Here is a 21,174-nt window from a genome sequence, read left to right on the forward strand (position 1 = left end):
CCAGGCCTGGCATGGGAGGTCAGGATGGAGCAACCCTTGTTAGCGATTCCCTTTGATTAGGATCAGCCCTAGGCTCTAAACCCAGGCTGCAGAAATTGTTGGGGCCTGTTAATTTGTGCTGCAGCCTCAGAGCATTCTCTAAATGAAAAATAAACCAAACCACCACTTCTCTGTGGTTTACTAAACTATTCCAAGTTAATTGAGTGGGGCCAGGATTGATATCCCTGCTGTGTTTGCCGTGGAGGTGGGGCCTGTCAGGGGCCCTATTTCTCTTAGCCCAGTTTAAGAACCATTAGATCCCAGCTGGGAAGTGGAGAGGCACAGCCAAAGACCCAGTCCCCTGCTTAAATCATCGCTCCTGAGTTAGTCTGGGTCTGGTAAAGGATGGGACCAGCCTCACCAGGGGGTGAGACCAGCAGAAGGAATTACATCTCCAGCAGGGAATTACATCTGCAGCAGGAAATTACATCCTCAGGTTAATTTTTGGATGGAAAAGGGTTTCTTTGCAGCCCATCTCCAGCAGCATTTCCCATCCCCAGAGCCAAATGTGTCGCCATGGGTTCCTGTCAGGCACCTGGAGGCCTCACCAGCCCTGTCCCAGCAGTCACGGAGCCAGCAGCTTTAAGGGATGCTCTAAATCCACACTGAGTATTATGGAATATCCTTAGTGGGAAGGGACCCCCAAGGATCATCGAGTTCAACTCCTGGCCCTGCACAGGACAGCCACAAAATCCCCTCCTGTCCCTGGCAGCAGAGGAGGGTGTTTGGAGCCCTGCCCAGAGCAGTTTGTAACCCACAGACCCCAGTGCCTCTGGTAGAGCCAGGGGAATCCCAGGGATATTCCTTGAAGATCCTTGGTGGGCTGTGGGGTGTGTGAAGGGACCCACAGGGACACCTCCCACTGTCCCAGGCTGCTCCCAGCCCCAATGTCCAGCCTGGCCTTGGGCACTGCCAGGGATCCAGGGGCAGCCCCAGCTGCTCTGGGCACCCTGTGCCAGGGCCTGCCCACCCTCCCAGGGAACAATTCCTTCCCAAGATCCCATCCATTGCCACCCTCTGGCACTGGGAAGCCACTCCCTGTGTCCTGTCCCTCCAGCCCTTGTCCCAAGTGTCTCTCCATCTTCCTTGTCGGCTCCTTCAGGTCCTGGAAGGCCACAATGAGGTCACCCCAAATCTTCTCTTCTTCAGGCTGAACAATCCCAGTTCTCCCAGCCTTTCCTCCCAGGAGAGCTGCTCCATCCCTCTAAGTAACAATGATAATAATAATAATAATAATAAATAAATAAATAACAATAATAAAGTAACAATACTAATAATAACAATAACAAAAACAAAGTAAGTAACAATAAGAATATAATGTTACAACAACAACAACAATACTAATAGTGGTAATAACAACAATGACAATAACAACAATAATAGTAATAATAAAGGCAATACATTTCTCCACACAAGTACATCCACACGTGTGCACAAAGCCCAGCTGCTCTGCAGACTCCGGGCACTTTTGGGGTCACACCCCTGTTCTGGCAGCGTGGGCAGAGCCCCTCTAAACTGCTCTGGGGGTGTTGAGGGCACGCAAAAGGTCTGAGGGCAAAACAAAAGCCTTGTCTGTCACTCAGAGATTGTCAGGGGCTGCCCCAAACGAGAAATCAGTGAAACAGGGACGTGGTGGTGCTTTGGGATGTGGTTAGTGCTGGGATTGGGGTCAGTGCAGGTGTGGTGCTTTGGGATGTGGTTAGTGCTGGGATTGGGGTCAGTGCAGGTGTGGTGCTTTGGGATGTGGTTAGTGCTGGGATTGGGGTCAGTGCAGATGTGGTGCTTTGGGATGTGGTTAGTGCTGGGATTGGGGTCAGTGCAGGTGTGGTGCTTTGGGATGTGGTTAGTGCTGGGATTGGGGTCAGTGCAGATGTGGTGCTTTGGGATGTGGTTAGTGCTGGGATTGGGGTCAGTGCAGATGTGGTGCTTTGGGATGTGGTTAGTGCTGGGATTGGGGTCAGTGCAGGTGTGGTGCTTTGGGATGTGGTTAGTGCTGGGATTGGGGTCAGTGCAGATGTGGTGCTTTGGGATGTGGTTAGTGCTGGGATTGGGGTCAGTGCAGATGTGGTGCTTTGGGATGTGGTTAGTGCTGGGATTGGGGTCAGTGCAGATGTGGTGCTTTGGGATGTGGTTAGTGCTGGGATTGGGGTCAATGCAGATGTGGTGCTTTGGGATGTGGTTAGTGCTGGGATTGGGGTCAGTGCAGATGTGGTGCTTTGGGATGTGGTTAGTGCTGGGATTGGGGTCAGTGCAGGTGTGGTGCTTTGGGATGTGGTTAGTGCTGGGATTGGGGTCAGTGCAGGTGTGGTGCTTTGGGATGTGGTTAGTGCTGGGATTGGGGTCAGTGCAGGTGTGGTGCTTTGGGCCAGGGTTAGTGCTGGGATTGGGGTCAGACCTGTGGTTGGACTCAAGGATATTGTCCAGCCTAAATGATTCCCTGAAGCTTTTGGGGTTGCAGAATTAATTTTCAGAACATGAGGCAAAATCCTGCTCCACCTGGAGCCCTCAACAGCCCCAGCCGACCTTTCCAGGTGGTTTTTGTGGGAAACCTGGGTCTAAGAGCTCCCCCAGCTAAACCCTCCCTGCCAGAGCAGCCTGTCCCACCTCTTGTTGAGCAAAGTGGCTTTAAAAGGCCTTGTGGGTCCCCAGCATGACCCTGCTCCTGTCACTGCAGGGTCCCCCGGCCTCACCCACCCGCAGGATTGCAGGGAGGAGCCTCCCACTCTTTTGTTTAAAGCAGAGCTGCCATGAAGTGGAATGAAACGATCAGAAGCGCTATTCCAGCATTTAAGTCCTTCAAGGAACAAGCCCTTCCCACTGGGCTGCTCCTGCATGGAGCAGAGGAGCCCAGGCCAGGCAGGGGACAGAAGTATCTGGGAACGGGGCTCTGCAGGCAAGACAGACACAAACCTGGGAAACTTGGATTAGGGAGGCTCAAGGAACTGGTAGGGATTCATTCCCTGCATGAATTTTAAGTCAAGAAGGACTGGATTGGATCAGGTCCACTTTTCCTTCTGGGTGTCTCATGGGACAACATCCTCCAGCTGCAGGGGTCCCTTGGAGCTGCAGTGCCCGGTTCCTGGTGCTCTCCACAGTTCCCACTCCCAGCAGCACCTGGAGTCTGAGCCTCAGTTTGTGTTCCACTGCTTCCAGCGAATTGCTCCAAGTCTCACGAGCAGCTCCATTGATTTCTCCTAATTATAAATCCTATAGAAAATTTCCAGCTTGCCACAGTCCCTGTTTTCCTCTCTGTGGAGTCAATAAAAGTTAAGAGTTGCTCCCTGGTTGCTGTCATTAGCACAATAAAACCCGGCATAATTGAAAAGTGAATCAGGGAAATTGCTGGGTTGGAGAGCAGGGATAATAGGAATTATTTGAGAGCCCAAGCAGAGCCTGTCCCTGTCTGCCCCGAGCTGGAGCCATCCTGGACACGCTGCCAGGGTGACACAGAGCTCAGGGGGACGGGTGTCCTGCAAGGAGCAAAGCAGGAGCAAGGACCGGGCTCCTGCCAAGAGACCAAAAATCACTGCATAAATTCACAGCTTCACAGAATGTTCTGAGTGAATTGGAAGGGACCCCAAAGATCACTGAGTCCAACTCCTATGAGCCAACGAGGGTGGTTTTGAATCCCATCTGAGATTGTTCCACTTCCTAAAAGACACAAATGACAACAAAACAATAACAAAAGATAATTTCTCTCTCTATTAGCATAACATTTAAAAGCCAGAGCTGGAGATGCAGCAGCAGCTGAGGATTTGTCAAGAGAACAATTCCTTCCCTCCAGACAGATTTTAACTGGTACTGAAGACCCCAAACCCCTCAAGTCATGAATGCTGGCACCATTTGAAGATGAGCTGATCCCACAGTTGTGTTTGTGCTCCAGCTTGGAGCAGAGGCAGGAGCACAGAAGGCTCTACTAAAAGTGTTTAGTGGCAATGCTGGGAGAGGGAGAGCAGCAAAGGCTTTGAGGGGCTGAGAGAGCTGGGGCTCTGCAGCCTGGGCAGGAGGAGGTTCTGTGGAGACCTCAGAGGGAGGGCAGAGAGGGACCCTGCATCAGGAACTGGAGGGACAGGACACAGGGAATGGCTTCCCACTGCCAGAAGGCAGGGCTGGATGGGATATGGGGAAGGAATTGTTCCCTGGGAGGGTGGGCAGGCCCTGGCACAGGGTGCCCAGAGCAGCTGGGGCTGCCCCTGGATCCCTGGCAGTGCCCAAGGCCAGGCTGGACATTGGGGCTTGGAGCAGCCTGGGACAGTGGGATGTGTCCCTGCCCTTGGCAGGGGTGGCACTGGATGGGCTTTGAGGTCCTTCCCACCCCACCAGTTCTGGGATTCCCATCACCTCGGAGCTGCTCAGCCTGAGGTTTTCTTTCCTCACCACTGCGCATTGCACAGACGCAAAATCATTGATCCTGCAAGGGGTTAAGGAAGAAAACTGAGTGCCCTTTGCTTCATCTGGGCCCTGCAATATTCACACATATCCCTGTGTGTGAGGCAGATCTGCACACACCCACCTGCTTTTATCCAGCATGCACAGAAACACCGATTCCTCCAACTCCCTTCACTCATTCCCTGCACCAACCCCAACCCTGTTGCAGGGAATGGGCTGGGAAGTGGAGAGCAGGGACCAAAGACCAAGTTCCTGGGTCTGTCCAGCTGAAAAGCATTTCTGTGAACAGCAGGGCTGCTGGGTTTGGTGTTTCTGCTGCCCTTGTTCCTCTGGGACTCAGCTAAAAATAGCGAGCACCCCATTGTCACCGGTGGCTCCTTGGTGCCCCGCTCAAAGCTGGGCTGCAGATCCCCCTGGGATTTAATCACCAATTCCCACCCTGCTTTGTCGTGCACAAACAAATCTCACCAGCCCTGCTCTGCTGTCTGTAGTGTTGGAAAGGGAGCAGCTGTGCTCTTCACATCCTGTTCCAGACAAAAAGCGTTTCTCCTGGCAACTGAAGGTGTGGAAGTCCGGGAGAATTCCTCTGGTTGCCTCGCAGCAGCGCTGGGGGTGTTGCTGGAGGTGTGCAGGGGGCAGTGAAGCTGCCCAGGGGTCCCAGCTCTCCTGGGTGGCTTCCCGCAGTGCTGATTGCATGGAGGTAGATCCAAGGATTTCCCACCCAGCACCCCACCCTGCATTCCTTTGGAGTCTTCATCCTGGGAAACTCCAACCTGAAACTGAGCCCCAGCACCTTCCTGACTCCGTCCATTTGGCAAACCCGTAATTCCATCCCCGTGCTCACTTCCCACCTGCAGGAGCAGCCCCTCAGCACCTGCTGACCCCATTCCACCTCATCAGGGCTGATGTTCCACCTCTGCTGGAATTCTCTTCCCGTTCCTGGCTCAGGGACAATTCTCTGAGGCCAGTACAAATGTGGGGTCTGCTGTAGTTTGTGGGTTTGGTTTTGCTTCCCTCAGGGAATCAGAATCACAGAAAGGCCTGGGGTTGGAGGGACCTCAAAGCCCACCCAGTGCCACCCCTGCCAGGCAGGGACACCTCCCACTGTCCCAGGCTGCTCCAAGCCCCAATGTCCAGCCTGGCCTTGGGCACTGCCAGGGATCCAGGGGCAGCCCCAGCTGCTCTGGGCACCCTGTGCCAGGGCCTGCCCACCCTCCCAGGGAACAATTCCTTCCCAATATCCCATCCCGCCCTGCCCTTAGGCACTGGGGAGCCATTCCCTGTGTCCTGTCCTGCCTGGTTTGTCCTGCTCTCCTCAGGCTGGGGAAGGAATGGGAATTTCCTGCTCCAGCCCCACTCTCCCAGGGCAGAAGAAGCTGTGAGTTGGCACCACCCTCCCTCCACTGGGGCATTGAGCTGGAGGGGTTTGGCCTTTCTGGGTGTCCTGAGGGTGGGTGGTGCCTCAGAGGGGGTGGAGGAGCCCTGGAGAGCCCTGATTGCTGTGCACAAACCCTTTTGGGGCTGTGAGGCCTCAGTTCGAGGGCCTGGACAGAGGAGGAGCACCTGCAGCACACAGAAACTCTCATCATGACTTGGAATGTTTCAGTCCTTCTTGACTAAACTCAGAGAGGCTCCTCTGCTCCCCTGGCCCCACACAGCAGCCAGGGTGAGTGTCCTCTCTGCTGCACCATTAGCAGGGATTAACTAATACCACAAACTGCACATGTGCAGCGTCCTTCTTCAGCAAACTGTTCGTGTTCAGCAGGAAGTGTGGGTTTAGCGCTTGGTTGGTGTAAGAACAGCGTTTTCTACTGGATTCACAACAGAAGTGAGCTCAGAGGGAAGTGTCCTCTGCTTGTTCCTCCCACCCTGGCACAGCTGGGGGTTAGGAAGGTAAAAAAGGGGGCACAAATAGGGTTGTGGCGCATGGAAGGTGTTAAGAGCTACCAGGGGAATGCCTTGGGGTTTTCTCTGTGTTGGGATGGACTGCACTGCTGCCTCTCCAGCCTGGGAGGCCATCCCTGGCACAGGGCTGGGCTTCTCTGCTGCTCCGCCAGCCCAAGGGAGCTGGCAGGGGCAACACCCATTTACAGCATTCACTGCTGGAGTGAAACCAGCCCCAAAGAGCAAAACCCACTCCGAGCTGTTGAAATGAGGCTGATAGAACACAAGCTGGGGATTGTGGCCTTGCCCTCACGCCCGAGCCCCATCCCTGGGTGTAACTGGGCTCTCTCCCACAGTTTGACATGCAGAGGATAACGCTGGAGGAGCTGAAGCACATCCTGTACCACGCCTTCCGCGACCACCTCACCATGAAGGACATCGAGAACATCATCATCAACGAGGAGGAGAGCTTGAATGAGAACTCTGGCAACTGCCAGACTGAGTTTGAAGGTGAGAGAGAAAGTCCTGGGGTTCACAATTTTCCTCTTCCTGTGTCTGTAAAACTCGCCCTGATCCGGACAGGGGTGCATGGAGTTGGCAGGGAGGTATTTTGGAGTGAGAGGAGCAAGGACCCGTGGAGAGCTCCACAGCTGCCCTCAGCCTTCCTCCATCCCTCAGCAAAGCCAGTCCTGTTCCAGGCACAAGGGTGACATTATGCAGGCTCTGCCCTCTCCCTGCTGGGATGCAGGCAGAGGGAAGTGCTGCGTGTCTAAGCCAGGCTGAATTTCCCTGCAGAAACACCTTTATTTCCCTCATCCCACCATGGAAAGACTTTCTTGGCACTGGCAGGCCCTACCAAGCCGTGTTGGGCTCCTCCAGTTTTCTGTTCAAATCCCAAAAAGGCTCCCAGGCAATAGCTGGGACGAGTCCTGTCCTGCACTGTGACACCAGCAGTGAGCAGAGGTGGTGCCTCTGTGCCCTGCTGCCCTGGGCACCTTTTGTTCTGAACGGCCAGGACCTGCCTCAGCCAGGACAGCTCTTTTCAACATGTGAGAGTGAAAACTCAAGGGCTGAGCAGTGCTCAGAGGCAGCCAGAGAGGGGGAAACATTTCCTTCCCTCAGCAGAGCCACGGGGGATCAGGAATTGGGATCAGAACTGGGATCTACAGTGGATTTTGCACTTGGACAGAGCTGACACAGGCAAGGACATTCCCCATTTTAAGCCACCTCAGAAGCAGCATTTTCATTTCTTTGGCCAGAGGAACTCGTGCTGCTCCAAAGTTTTGCTGCTTGGAACAACCAAACAGGTCTTTGTTGTCCAAGCTGTGGCTGCCCCTGGATCTCTGGCAGTGTCCAAGGCCAGGCTGGATGGGGCTTGGAGCAGCCTGGGACAGTGGAAGGTGTCCCTGCCCATTGAATGAGATGATTTTTAAGTTCTTTTCCAACCCAGACCATTCCATGATTTCATGAAATCCTCTGAAGTGCAGAAGAGCCCAGGGAAACAGAACAGAGAAGCTCAGAGCTTGAGCCCATCACCCTGGTAGAGCCACTGTGCCTCCCACCCCAGAAATCCCACTTCACACAGACCATGTGGGGAACTCTGACCTCTGCAGGGTCAAACAGCTCTGAAAGGGCACCAGGCAGAGCCACAGACAAAGCAGAGGATGGAGATGCAGGCCAGTCCTTAGGCTGGCTGATGAATGGGCTGCAGCAGCTCCCCCCAGCACCCTCACCCTCTGTTCAACACTGCAGAGACGCTGGAGACGAGCACAGCTGAATTTTAAAAAGCCTGCAGGAGGGAGGCAGCAGCAGCAGCACTCTCTGAATCAGGCCAAGCAACAATCTTTGCGTTCCTCCTGGAGAGGAGGAGAGCAGGGAGGAGGAGACGTGTGCTCCCTGCCTGGAGCTGTTGCTGCCCGCTGCCCCGCTGGTCCCCGGGGGCAGGAGCCAGCTGTCGCTGCCGCCGGGTGTTGGGAGCTTGTGAACCATCCCAGAAAAAGCCTGCGCCCCAAATGCTCAGCATCTCATTTTGGAAGCTCCAGTTTCCAAAAGTGCAGCAGGCACAGCTTTTCTCGTGGGATGTTTTGGCATTGCTGGTGCCAGGCAGAACCTAGAAGCAAAACAGACCCTTTTTAGATGTTGGGAACACACACAGAAATCCAGCAGGGAGTAAAGCTCAGCTGAACTGTCAACAACGGGGCAGAGTTTTGCTGCAGGTCCCAGTGGAAGGGGACAGTTGTGGTCTGTGACAGCTCTGGCAGGAGCATTTCTGCCAGGAAAGAACAGGCTGTGGCCCTGCAGCTCTCCAGGCTGGCCAGGAATGACCACTGGTGCCCTCAGAGCCCCCAGTTCTCAAAGACCAGGATCCCTACAGGACTCAAAAGCAGGAATTACCAAATGCAGGAATTACCAAAAGCAGGAATTACCCAGAAATGCCAGGGATGGTGGCACTAAGGGACAGCTGTCGGCTGTCCTGGGGCATCTCCCTGGGGGTCACTCACTCACTTCTAATTAGTGCAGTGAAGGAGATGCTTTTTGGGTAGAGTTCCTTGAGTTTAATTTAGGTGCTACCTTGGGATGAGATGAATTGCACCCTAAAAGAACTCAGTTCAACTCCTCAAACAGCAATTCAAGCATTTCTTTCAACTCCCATCTGTATTTAATGTCTCATCCACCGCGCTGAAGGGCCTTTAGTTCTGGGGAGGAATGAAGCCAAGATGAGCCCCCATGGTTTCCACTGAGATTTGGGAATCTCCCAAGGGAGCAGATCCAGCAGAGACTTCCAGGAGCACCTTGGTGAAATGGGGGTGTCCACTCAGCATCACCTCTGGGTGTGTTCTTGGACCACAGACCAGCCCCAAGCACTTCTCCTCCTGTGGGCAGAGATATCCCCTTCCCCACACCTGGACATCCCTGTTCCCCACACCTGGACATTTCCATTCCCCACACCTGGACATTTCCATTCCCCACACCTGCACATTCCTGTTCCCCACACCTGGACATCCCCTTCTCCACACCTGGACATTTCCATTCCCCACACCTGGACATTCCCCTTTCTCCACACCTGGACATTCCCTTCTCCACACCTGGACATCCCCTTCTCCACACCTGGACATTCCCCTGCTGCCTGCCAGGGGGTTTCCACCCTCATCCCTGACCCTCAAATCCATGGGATGCAGCAGCAGCTCCTCCGTGCCCTCCCTGCCCCGCTCAGCTCAGCTTGGCAATGAAAAAGTGACCTGTTAAACCAAAACTAACGCTGGTGGCAGCCAGAGCAGCCGCCATCCCTCACCCGTGGCAGGGCTGGGACAGGGCCCTACGAATACACTGCTGCTGTCCTTGTGAGGAGCTGCTCTCCTGCAGGAGAGAAGGCTCCCCGTGCTGGGAGCGCTTCCCAAACCCACTGTGGGCATCGTGACAGCCTGGCCCCATTAACCCCATTAACCAGCTCTAGGGGCAGTGCGCTGTGCCAGCGAGGGAGCTCTCCTCAGCAGCCTGTCCTGAGACAGGTGAGAAGATGAAGAATGGCCCGGCCTTGATTTGCCTTTGCCTCGTGAGGTCTGATGGGTGTTGGAAACCTCTGGGTTGCTCTTCCCCCTAAGAAGGCTTGAGGATTCCTCCAGAGGAGCCTCAGGCTCTGCCCATGTCCAAGGAACCAGGTCTACATCCAACCCCTGGCATGTTCCATGGGTGTCAAAAACTCCCACGGGCACCCAAATGTTGGCATGCAGCCCTGGGGCAATGCCAGCTATGGGAACCAGCAGGACAAGCACAGACCCCGTGCTCAAAGATTATGGATTTAGGGAAAGGAGAGAACTGAGAGCAAACCCTCCCCAGTAAGCAGGGGGGTTAAATGGAACTTCATGTTCAAGAGGGCAGCACATAGGGAAGAATTCCGGGAATCAGGACGTCAGGAATTCCAGCTCCTCTGCCTCCCTGTGGATTTCAAGGGAGCAGGGGAGCACTGGTACCCATCTCCTTGCTGGAGTAATTCCCAGCCAGCACCAAGAGGGTCTGGCTGGCCCTCCACAGACATTCCCCTTTCCCCTGGGGTTGTCTGTAGGCAGTTTGGCTGTTTGGTGGGTAAAGAGCAGTAACTGGGACTTCCCTGCATCCTGCTGCCTTCAGGCTCTGTTCTGTAACAGAGAAGTTGTTCCATTCAGGAACATTTCTGCACAAACACCGAGCACATTTTACTCCTTTCATCTGTGAAGAGGTGAGTTCGTCATCCCAATAAAGCCTTGCCCAGCCTTGGGCTGCTGTTCCCATCACCAGCCCCACCCTGACAGCAGTGCTGGTGGTGTCAGTGGTATCTCTACTGCCTGGGAGTGCTTTCGAAGTGCAGAAATAATAGAAAAGTACATCAAGAAATAACTACAGCTGGGCAGGAACGAGCTTTTCAAAGCACCAGGGCACCGTGCACAAAGCCAGCAGCCACAGCATTGGTCCCGTGTGCTCTATAAAAGCCAGGGAAGGAGTCCAGGAGCAGAGCAGTGCAAGCAGAGAGTGAGGAATTTGGGAGAGCTGCTGGCAGGGGATTTCATTCCCTGCCCAGAACACAGCGAGGCCCCCACTCACATTCCCTGGCTGCAGCAGGATGACTCCAACCCTCCCTAATGAGTGTTCCGTGCCTCTGGCACTGAGCTGGGACCTCTGGGAGCTGGGATTAGGGCACAGGCACTGCTGAACACCAGCCAGAGGAGGTGATGGGGGAGAAAACTGGAATTCAAACCCAGCAGCCAGGGCTCTCTGTGCAATGAGGAGCAAGACTGGATCAGAACAAGGGGTTTTTCCATGTATTCTAAAAATATTCTCCTGCCTCTTTCCAAACATGGGCACCTGAAGCCTGTCCCTGGCTGCATTTTAGGTTTGTTTTGTGGTTGTCATCAACCACTTGAAAGTCTCCTGTCTTCACAAGCCCATCCATGAGGAAAAGGTGATGGGAACGTCCCTTCTTAGGGCACACCAAGCCCAAAGAGCAAAGCAAGGCCCAGAGCAGCCGGGCAGAGCTGTCCATCCTGTGTGTGATGATTTCCTGGCTTTCCCTGGCTGCCCTGGACAGCTCAGTTGGAGGAGGGGCCACAAGGCCAATTGCTGGGTCCTGCACTTGGGTCACAACAGCCCCATGGAATGCTCCAGGGTGGGCCAGAGGGGCTGGAAAGCTGAAAAAGGCCCTGGGGGTGCTGGTGCCAATGGCTGGACATGAGCCCAGGGGTGCCCAGGTGGCCAAAAAGGCCAGTGGCACCTGGGCTGTGCCAGGACCAGGGCAGGGATTTTCCCCCTGTGCTGGCACTGCTGAAGCACCTTGAGTGCTGTGTTCAATTTTGAGCTTCTCATGATGAAAAACCCTGAGGGGCTGGAGCGTGTCCAGGGAAGGGAACGGAGCTGGGAAGGGGCTGGAGCCCCAGGAGCGGCTGAGGGAGCTGGAAAGGGGCTCAGGCTGGAGCAAAGGAGGCTCAGGGGGGACCTTGTGGCTCTGCACAAGTCCCTGACAGGAGGGGGCAGCCGGGGGGTCGGGCTGTGCTGCCAGGGAACAGGGCCAGGAGGAGAGGGAACGGCCTCAGGCTGGGCCAGAGGGGGTTTAGATTGGAAATTAGGAAAAATTTCTTCACTGAAAGGGTTGTCCAGCAGTGGTGGAACCCCCATCCCTGGAAGTGTCCAAAAAGTGTGGATGTGGCACTTAGGACATGGTTTAGTGGTGACCATGGTGGTGGTGCTGGGGTTATAACTGGGCTTTTCCAGCCATAACCATCCTAGGATAGCCTGGGGGAACCTTCAAGGCCTTTGCAAACAAATCTCCACAGTGCCCCAACACCACACATGGCTCTGACATTCAGATGTGGGGAGGCCAAGAGAGACTCATGAACTGGCTTTATTGAGTCACAGCACGAATCCTCACTGATGAGCTTAGCAAAAAGTAAAATTAAATAAAACAAGTGCTAAAAATCCCAACTCCATCTGGTTTTTAATTGCTGCTCTCACCTCGTTTGACAATTATTCTGCAAGCATTCACTTGGAAAGGTTCTTAATAAATCTGATTTGGCTTAAGCATAGAAAACCTAAAAGAGTTTGGAAAAGTGACTCATGTACCATGGATACTCCTGGGAATTGTCATGGGAGGGCCTGAGGGTCATCAGGGAGCACTTCTTGATTTCCCACTCATTCCCAGTTGACCAGGATGAGTCGGAGGGATTCACACAAGGTCGATAATTGCTATTAAAGAACTTTAGAGACAACCAAGTTCAAATTGAAAGAGGGGAAGTTTAGGTCTGAGAGTGGGAAGAAAATGTTCCCCGTGACGGTGGGGAGGCCCTGGCACAGGGTGCCCAGAGCAGCTGTGGCTGCCCCTGGATCCCTGGCAGTGTCTGAGGCCAGGCTGGACACTGGGGCTGGGAGCAGCCTGGGACAGTGGGAGGTGTCCCTGCCCATGGGACAAAGATGAGTTTTGAGGTCACTTCCAGCCCAACCCAACCCAACCCAACCCAACCCATTCTACGATTCCAACTTCACGAAGAGTTTCAAAGAAATACACGGATAACCCCAAATATCCCTGTGAGAGCATTTAAAGGGATCAAAAGCCACAGTGAGGGAGAGGAGTTCCTGAAATATTAGGAAGGATTGAGATGGGCTGGTTTGGAAGCCCTGGAAGGTCAGGTGGGTTGTTTGGGAATGTCCCAGCAGGGTTAGAGTGAGGACAGGAGGGTTCTAATGAGAGCCCAGGAGCACTCCTGAGCTGCTCCAGGTGGGAGCACAAGCCCGGCGCTGTCTGACCGCCCTCTTGTCCCCGCAGTGCACGCCCAGAAGCAGAACCGCCAGACGTGCGTGCGCAAGAGCCTCATCTGCGCCTTCGCCATGGCCTTCATCATCAGCGTGATGCTGATCGCGGCCAACCAGATCCTGCGCAGCGGCATGGAGTAGTGCTGGCACGGCACGGAAGAGTCCTGGCAGCGGGATGGCGGCCATGCATGCGCACCCCGGGAGAGCTCCCGCCCCGATCCCACGGCACCGACACGCGGGCACAGCCGGCGCCTGCAGCAGGAGCCTGAGCCAGCAGCGTGTCCTGTGAACCAACCACATCCTTTTGGCAGGGACATCAAAGGGCTGTTCTAATGCTTTAAAGGTTTTGTTTCCTAATGCAATAATCCCATATCCAGGAGTCCCGAATTATTGCTTCGAAACAGCAATGGCAACGCGGAGGAGACTGGGATCTGGCGCTCTGCGGTTTGAAGGAGGCCCAGCCTCGTGACTTGTCCTTATCCCAGGGCCCACTGACTATCCCACGGAGCTCCCGCCGGGCCCACATTCCCAGGAAGTTGATCGTAGCATTGCCACAAGCAAGTCCCATTCCTTTTGTTCCACGTGTTCCAGCTTCACTTTCCGTTTCCCTTATGACCATGCCATGGAGTTTACGGCATTAGAGGGGAGCTAGAGCATCCTTGTACAGTATTTTCTGAGGAAAAAAGGGGAGAATTTTCCAGCACCATACAAAATGTCTATTTTTTGCTTCATCAGCTCCACCTTTGACACGAGACTGTGGGGTAGCAGGAGTCTGTTGGCCATTTTTTTCCGACTGCGAATCAGGGCTTGAGGAGCACCCCCCGCTTTCCCACCTGGGCATTGCTGAACTTGTGCAAAGTCTTCCAAGGGACTCTGCCACCACCAGCGCCAGCTAAACCTCCCTCTCCTTGGGCCTCTCTGCGTATTCAACATTTGCTCTCCAGCAGTTTTACCCTTCTTCTATATTCTTCTACATTCAAGAATTTTTTCCCAGGTGAAAATCCTGAGGGAAGCTCTTCCTGAGCTTTCCTCTCCTCTCCTTGCCTGCACAACTTTAATTTATTCTGTTTCATGTGGCCTGGTTATGATCTGCAGCGAAACCTCCATGGCAGACGTCGTCCTGTGGGGGAGGTTTTATTTTCACCCACATGGTGAAGGGTGGATTTGACCAGCCAACTTCTCCATTGCCTCCCAGGATCCATCCCACCACCCCCATCCCATGGGCAGGCTCCACAGGGGGCCGGCGGAAAAGCCGAGCGCAGCAGGAGAAGAAGGAACCAAACCTGAGCCCACCCCCATGCATTTGAAGTGTGTCAGACTTCCAGATCCGGGGAGCGTTGGGTGTTTTTCCTGGAATACATTTTAAGGAGCAGCAAGGAGAAGAGGGAATGATGCAGAGCAGGGACACCACACGGGAAGCGCAAGGAGCCAGGATTACTTGGGAAGGTGGTTTTCCTTTGAAACTTGACACAAATCCATGCATTTCCCTCTGGATGGACTGTGCCCCTGGGTGCCACACCAGGACAGAGGTGACCTCCTGCCCTCCTGGGAGGGGTTTCCCAGCTGGTGATCATGGAGTGCTCCAAGGAAGCTCCGTGGAGGCACTCGGGTGTTGGAGTGGGGTGGCTGTGCTGGGAGAGCCCCAGACACACCAAGGAACGCTGAGATCTTGCTCCTGGACGTGGAGGTGACTGTTCCGTGTTCCCTGTGCCACAGGAGGGGCAGGATGGCTCCCCAAGGGGCTGCACACCCCCAGCTTCCCTCATCCCACACTGCAGCCATTGACTGACACTGGATGCATCCCGAACACTTGTTCCAGGGCTTTCTTTTCTACCAGTCTGAGTGACAACATTTACCTGTATTTTTAGCAGCCTAATTTAAAAATCTGCTGCTCGTTTGTCCTGTCTCCCACCACCCCTTTAAACCCAAGCCACTTTTAGGTGTCTCAGTCTCCCACCTCCACTTTTTCCTGCCATTTTCCTGGGGTCCCCTCCATCCCAAAGACAACACCTTTTCCACAGCAGCTGAGTTGGTTTTTCTGCCTTTCCCAAACACACAACTACTGCATTTCTGTTCTGCTGTGACCAATAGAGGTGAGCTGCAGAATATTCCATAAAAAAAAAATGATTCAGTCTCCCAGAAGATGGAGAGATTTCCATTTGCTGTAGAGCAGCAGCAGAATATCTGTGGGATATTCTGGTGGGGGATTCTCGGTGCTGGGGAGCCCAGGCACATTTTCTGTGCTGGACATTGCAGATAACGAGCTTGGAGATCATTTTAAGGAAATTCATCCCCACGTTTAGGTCTCAGGGGTCTGTGAAAAGGTGGCAGCAGTGGGAAAAAGTCTAAATGTTCCTTGCCACCGAGGAATACTCATTTTGTCCCTGGGTTTGTGCTGGAGTGAGCGTGGGCAGATGGAGGTGGAGGGGAGGGATGGGGGGAGCATGGGGCAGAGCGGAGCCTCCGCTGAGCCCAAACCCACAGCCCCAAACCCACAGCCCCAAACCGGGCATTTCCCCACATTCCCTCACCCATGTGCCACAAAACCCCAGCAGAGTCCAGGCCCAGCAGCCACCTCATGGACAATGATTGTCTGCATTCCGTGGAGCTTTCTGGAAGGCTCCACAATTCCCCCATGCATGCTCCACAATCCCTTGTAAATAGAGCCATCCTCCCCTCGCAGCTCCATCTGTAAAACCAAACCTGTAATTAATATATTGGTAAAAGCCATAGCCCGGTGTCAGTAGAGTTCATTGCACAACTCCCCACTGATTTTACTGGGTACAGGATTTTGGGGGCTTTGGGTGTGATTTTTCTGTAGGGAACCTCATTTTTCCATGATGAATCAGGGTCATGTCTTGCCAGAGGTCTCCTTTCCCTTCCTAGAGCAGCCTTCCTCCCTCTCCAGGCATTGTGAAGAGATCCCTTCTTTACTCAGTGACTCCTGGCAATGCAGGATGGATCAGGCCAAGTGATTCCATCCTTTCCTTCCCCGCAACTTTCCCGTCCTTCCCATCCAGCAGCACTGGATATCTCCTACCTCCCTCCCTGGCTCCATTTATGTAACATCCATTTATCTCCTTTTTTTTTTTTCCTTCTACACAAGAGGGAAAAATAGGGCTTTTTGCTGCTTTTACAGACAGGAGGTAAAAATAGAGCAGTAAAATTCTGATTGGAACCTGATGGCAAAAGCTGAGGGGGGAGAAAGCAGAAGAATCAAAGACACAAAAATAAAAACCCCACATCCCATACTTTAAGGAAAAAAACCCCCTATTTAAGTGCTAATTAACATACTTTAAAAAATACCCAGACTGCAGCAGAGCTGTCAGAAAAAGCTCTAAACTTCTGCTCTTGCCAGTTCCAGGAGGATTGAAGTGTCTTTTCAGCCCTGCAGCTCTGGAGGAACAGGAGATTGCCATGGCAACCCCGGCTGTTCGTGACATGGGTGCCACTGTGGCGGAGCACACACGATCCCAGACTTCCAGGGATGCGCAAACAGCTCCCAGCAGTGGGACAGGGGCTTTGCTCATGGATTAGGAAATTATTAGGAATTCGTGAGCAGCTCTGTTGGCTTGGCCACAAAAAACTGTGTGCAATTAAGGGGACTGATGTGCAGGGAAGGCTTCAGGAGGGACGTGATGATTTCAGGCCGAGAGAGGCTTTGGTTTCATTCAGGAGGGAGTGAAATCCACTCAGCCTGAGCACTGCCTGTCTCCTGGGCTTGCTGAGGACACTTTGGAAAGGTTCTCCATGTGGGGTTTGAGCTCTGGTGGGAAAGATTTGGGCTCCTGCTCCTGCAAGGCTGCGCCCCTGCTCACCACTGACCTTGGCTTCAGCCACTGGCTCTAGCAGGGAGTCTGATTCCCTGCTCCTGGAGAAGCCAGCAGAAGGAACAGAGGCTCATCAATGCTGAAATAATTTGGAGGCCGTGGGGAAGAGAATTCCAGCAAAAGCTGCTGAAGGAACACTGCTCACCTGCCAGAGCCAAAGGCATTCCTTACGGGCAGCCTTGAGGAAACCACAGCTGGGGAGTGTCCAGGCAGGACAGGTGCAGTGGCTTAGTCCTGTGCGGGGCCAGGAGCTGACTTGAGGTCCCTGTGGGTTCCTTCCAACTCAGGACATTCCATGGTGGTGGTGCTGGTGGCCCTGGAGAGCCAGATCCTGCTGACAGGCAGTGATACCTGGAGGTGTGTCACCTCCTGTGCCACCCACGGGAGCCTGGCCCCTCCACGACTGCACCACTGGGAAGGAATTCCTGATCAGAAGCAATGTCAACATAATTGAAAGATCGAAACTAGGGAGGCTTGGCTTTGGTAGGACGGTGTTCCCATGCTGCGGGAAGTGATATGGAATTAAAGAGTTCCCAAAATAATTCCCTTCCTGCTTGATGGACACCCCCAGATCCCCCAGTCACCGTCAGCACCTGGGACAGCGATCACAGACCCCAGGTCCAGGGTGAGCAGGAGGGTGGCAGGGAGCAGCACTCCCAGCTCCTGTCCCTGCTCCCCGGTGAGCCAGAGCTGAATATCTGGGTGTAATCCAGGTAATTTGAGAGATTCCATCCCGGTTATCCAGAGGTTTCACCTGTTGGACGTGTGCTGGAAGGGCTGGATGCTGGCTGCTTTAATTCCAGCAGCTTTGTAAAAAAGAGATGTCCATAGGAGCCCATCTTTTTGAGCTGGGGCCAAGTAAAGAGGGGTTTTAAATCCAGAACTAAGGTAGGAAGCAAGAAGCCAAGGTAGAAAACATTCCCAAGGACGCCACTCTGGATGGCTGGAATCTGTTTGGGTGAGCCAAGTACCCACTGGACCTTTTTTCCATGGAAAGCGTCAGAATATTTTGTCCCAAAACCCCACTCCGCATCCTCCTGCCTGGTGCAGAAGAGTGAAACATCTCCCGGGCCACCCCCGGCACTGGGAGGGGCTCCAGGTGACTGGGAGGGGCTCTGTTCCTGGCGAGGGCCCTGGGACAAGGGGACTCTCCGCTGTTCCCATGGAAAACTCATTCCCTGCACGTGCTGGGAGCTGCCAGGGCTGTCACCACCCCGAGGTGACAGGAGCACAGCCCCCCTGGATCAGCGAGGGGAGAAGCAGTGGGAGGAATTACATTAAAATCTCTGAGAATTAAGTCCCTCATTTCATCCACCCCTGTAATCCATGATTTAGTTCCTGCTTTATGGATGAGCGTTTGAAAGAAGAAAAACCAACCCTTCTAAAATGAGAATCTGATGAAGTGTCTTTTTTTCTTGGCTCTGAATCACGCTTCCATTCCACTGATGAAGATGTACAGAACTTGCTGGGTTTCAATCCATTATTTTACCCTCCTGTGCTCTGACAGTGCAATTACGTTTCCCTGGCATCACTTAAAACCTGTTCCTTTCCCAGGAATTTAATGCAGAAAACAAAAAGTTTCACCACATTTCCATCTCTTTGTTGTTGGCTGCTATCAGGACTGGGTCTATGTTTCTCCAGTCCAAGAAGGACATTTTAGGCAGCTCTAGGAAGTGCAGAAGCTTCACCAAGCACAAGATGGGCAGCAGATCTAACACCATTTTAGTTGGCAGTGTGCTCCCCTTACACCTTCCCAGCGGCAAAAGCCTGGAAAGCTGCTGTAATTTGGCATCTTCACTACAAAATAATTGCAGCCCCAGAAGAGGGGGAAAGGAGAAAAAAGGAATCCTCTGGATCCAGAGCTCAGTACCTGACAATCAGATGATGAAAGTACCACAGGACTTTTTTATTTTCTGTCAAGACAGACCAAAACACTTCGTAGCCTTGAAAACCATTGCTAAATGAAATTGCCACTTTCCCCCCAATTACCTTCCCCAGCTGTTCCTGGCCTGTCTCTGCCAGCATCCCAAACCAGCAGCTGGATTTACCCCCTTTAGGTGAGGTCCATGTTCCCTTTCTCAGCTGCTCCTGTGTCTCCATCAGCCAACCAGGAGACGTCAGGAAGCTCTGAGGTGGCTCCAGGAGCCCCCCTCTGGTGCCACCAGCACTTGGGCACGTCCTGCCCCTCCTGGGGGCAGCTCCAAAGGGTGCAGGTGATGGTTTTGACATCGATCCTCACATTCCTGCCTCTATCCCCACCGCAGCAGCCCGAGGATGGGGTCACAGTCCTGAGCTTCTCTCCCAGAGCAGCCAAAGCTCCTTCAGCCCCTACAGCAGCTCCTGTTCCTCAGATTTATCTGGGCTGGGGCAGGAAGGGAGAGCAGGGCTCCAGGGTCAGTCAGAAATAACTCGTTAGAGTTAATTGGCTTCAAGTGGAATAAGCCTGGGATCCAGCCTGTTGCCATTTAATCCATAGCAGGATCTAAGGAATCAACGCCTCCTGATTCATCTCTAGGAAGTTCTCCACTAATCCCTGTGTCTCCTTTTTGTCACCATTTCATGTTTCCCAGCCATTTACTGTTCATTTGTAAACTCACCGGGTTTTTTTGGCTCGTTAACGAAAGACATGGCTTTTTAATTAAAGACAAAAATTCACAAAGTCAGCAGCATAATAGTAAAAAAAAAAAAAAAATTCCAACAAAAAACCTTTGTATAAAATACTGTAAATATTAATATAAATTAACTGGGCATGCACCTGAAATAAATCCTATGTTACTGCAAGTTATCCGAGTGTATAAAGGAGTGTATAAAGGAAATCTGAATGCCATATGTATCAGCTGTTCCCTCTAACCAAACTCTACTGTAAATATATAATCTGTATAAAAATATTTTAATTTTATCATTATTTATGCAATAGAAATAAAGGTTTTTTTCTTTTGATGAAGCTTTTTTCCCTCTTTTGAAGCACTGATATTTATTCATGCCCAAGTACAAGAGCAAAAGCAAGATTTGCATAAAATATTAGGACAGGGACCCTTTATTCCTTCTGAGAGACTCATGAACACTGGGGGGGTTATTTTGCTTTGAAAATAGATTTACATATTTAAAAGGCCGTTACTACAGACAGAGCTCCTGGCTGGAGAAATGGGATCAGCAATTCCAGATGCACAGGAAGCCAGAGGGAGGGATTGAACTTCTCCTCTGGAAGGCAAAGCCACAACTGGCCAGATCTCAGAGAGAAAGGTCAGCACTTGCTTAAAAAGCCCTTTTTTATCCCTCCAGAGAGCCAGGGGCTGATCCCTGAGCTCAGGTGGGCTTGGGGCAGGGTTACTGCTGGGAGAAGGATGTTGCGCCCAGCTTTAATCCTGACTCTGGTACTGCCAAGGCCTGACAGCTGCTCTGTGATGATTAGGGAGAGCCCTTTGTCCCTTAACAAACCCAGATCTCTTCATCTCCCTGGAGCCCTTCCTCCACGGGTGCCAGCCCAGCCCGGCCTGCTGGACAAGGGGACGGTGAGGTCCATGACTGACACCACAATTCCTGCCCCTGGGGCCTAAATTCAATTTGAAAGGGGAAGAGTTGATGCTGGAAATCAGCTTCCCCCATGTGGGTCCGAGTCACAGTGGCAGGACAAGGCTGGACAGGGCTTGGAGCAGCCTGGGATAGGGGAAGGTGTCCCTGCCCATGGAATAAAGTGAACTTTAAGGTCCTTTCCAGCCCAAACCATTCTGGGATCTTGTGACAGGTTGGGTCTGAGCAATTCCATGCAATCCCTGCAATCCAGGCAGGGATTGCCACAGGGCAGAAAGCACTGCAGGAAATCCATGTTTACCAAGCTTGTAAGTCCAAACCAAGGCACTGCATACTCTCAGTGACCTCCCATGTAACTGGAGAGCTTTCCAATGAATGGCTCAGGAATGAGCCTGGATTCATCACAGGAATGAATCAAAAGTACTCAAGGAATTCCTGTATATTTACCATAGAATGAGTAACTGAAGGAATTCCTGGCTGGAAGGAGGAGCCTGCACCCCACACTTGTCCTTTGGAAGCTGTTCTATGCAGATCAGCGTGTTCAGTGTCCTCAGCGAAAAGCCAGGTTTGTACCTTGAGTTTCAGCCACCAGAGCTGTCCAGAAACTGAAATTTGCTGCTGCCACAGATCCTCTGCCCACCCCAGAGAGGTGAGCACAGCTCAGTGCGACAGCAGCAGGGGATCAGCCCTGCCTGCAGGAGAAAAGCAGCTTTAGGAGAGAAGA

The 21,174-nt window shown here is 53.0% G+C and overlaps 1 protein-coding gene across 6 annotated transcripts in view; it reads left to right on the top strand.

Moving 5' to 3' along the window:
- The window catches only part of CALN1 (calneuron 1), a 149,936-nt gene extending 130,073 nt beyond the window's left edge, over window positions 1-19,863 (top strand). For all 6 annotated transcript variants that reach the window (XM_039562909.1, XM_039562910.1, XM_039562911.1 and 3 more), the window contains 2 exons: window positions 6,669-6,822; window positions 13,103-19,863. In XM_039562909.1, the coding sequence (XP_039418843.1) occupies window positions 6,669-6,822; window positions 13,103-13,230 (282 nt within the window). In that variant the 3' untranslated portion in view covers window positions 13,231-19,863. The remainder of the gene's footprint in view (window positions 1-6,668; window positions 6,823-13,102) is intronic.
- The last annotated feature ends 1,311 nt before the right edge of the window (window positions 19,864-21,174 follow it).

The sequence above is a fragment of the Corvus cornix genome, chromosome 19 (genome assembly GCF_000738735.6).
Source record: "Corvus cornix cornix isolate S_Up_H32 chromosome 19, ASM73873v5, whole genome shotgun sequence".
Lineage (NCBI taxonomy): Eukaryota > Metazoa > Chordata > Aves > Passeriformes > Corvidae > Corvus > Corvus cornix.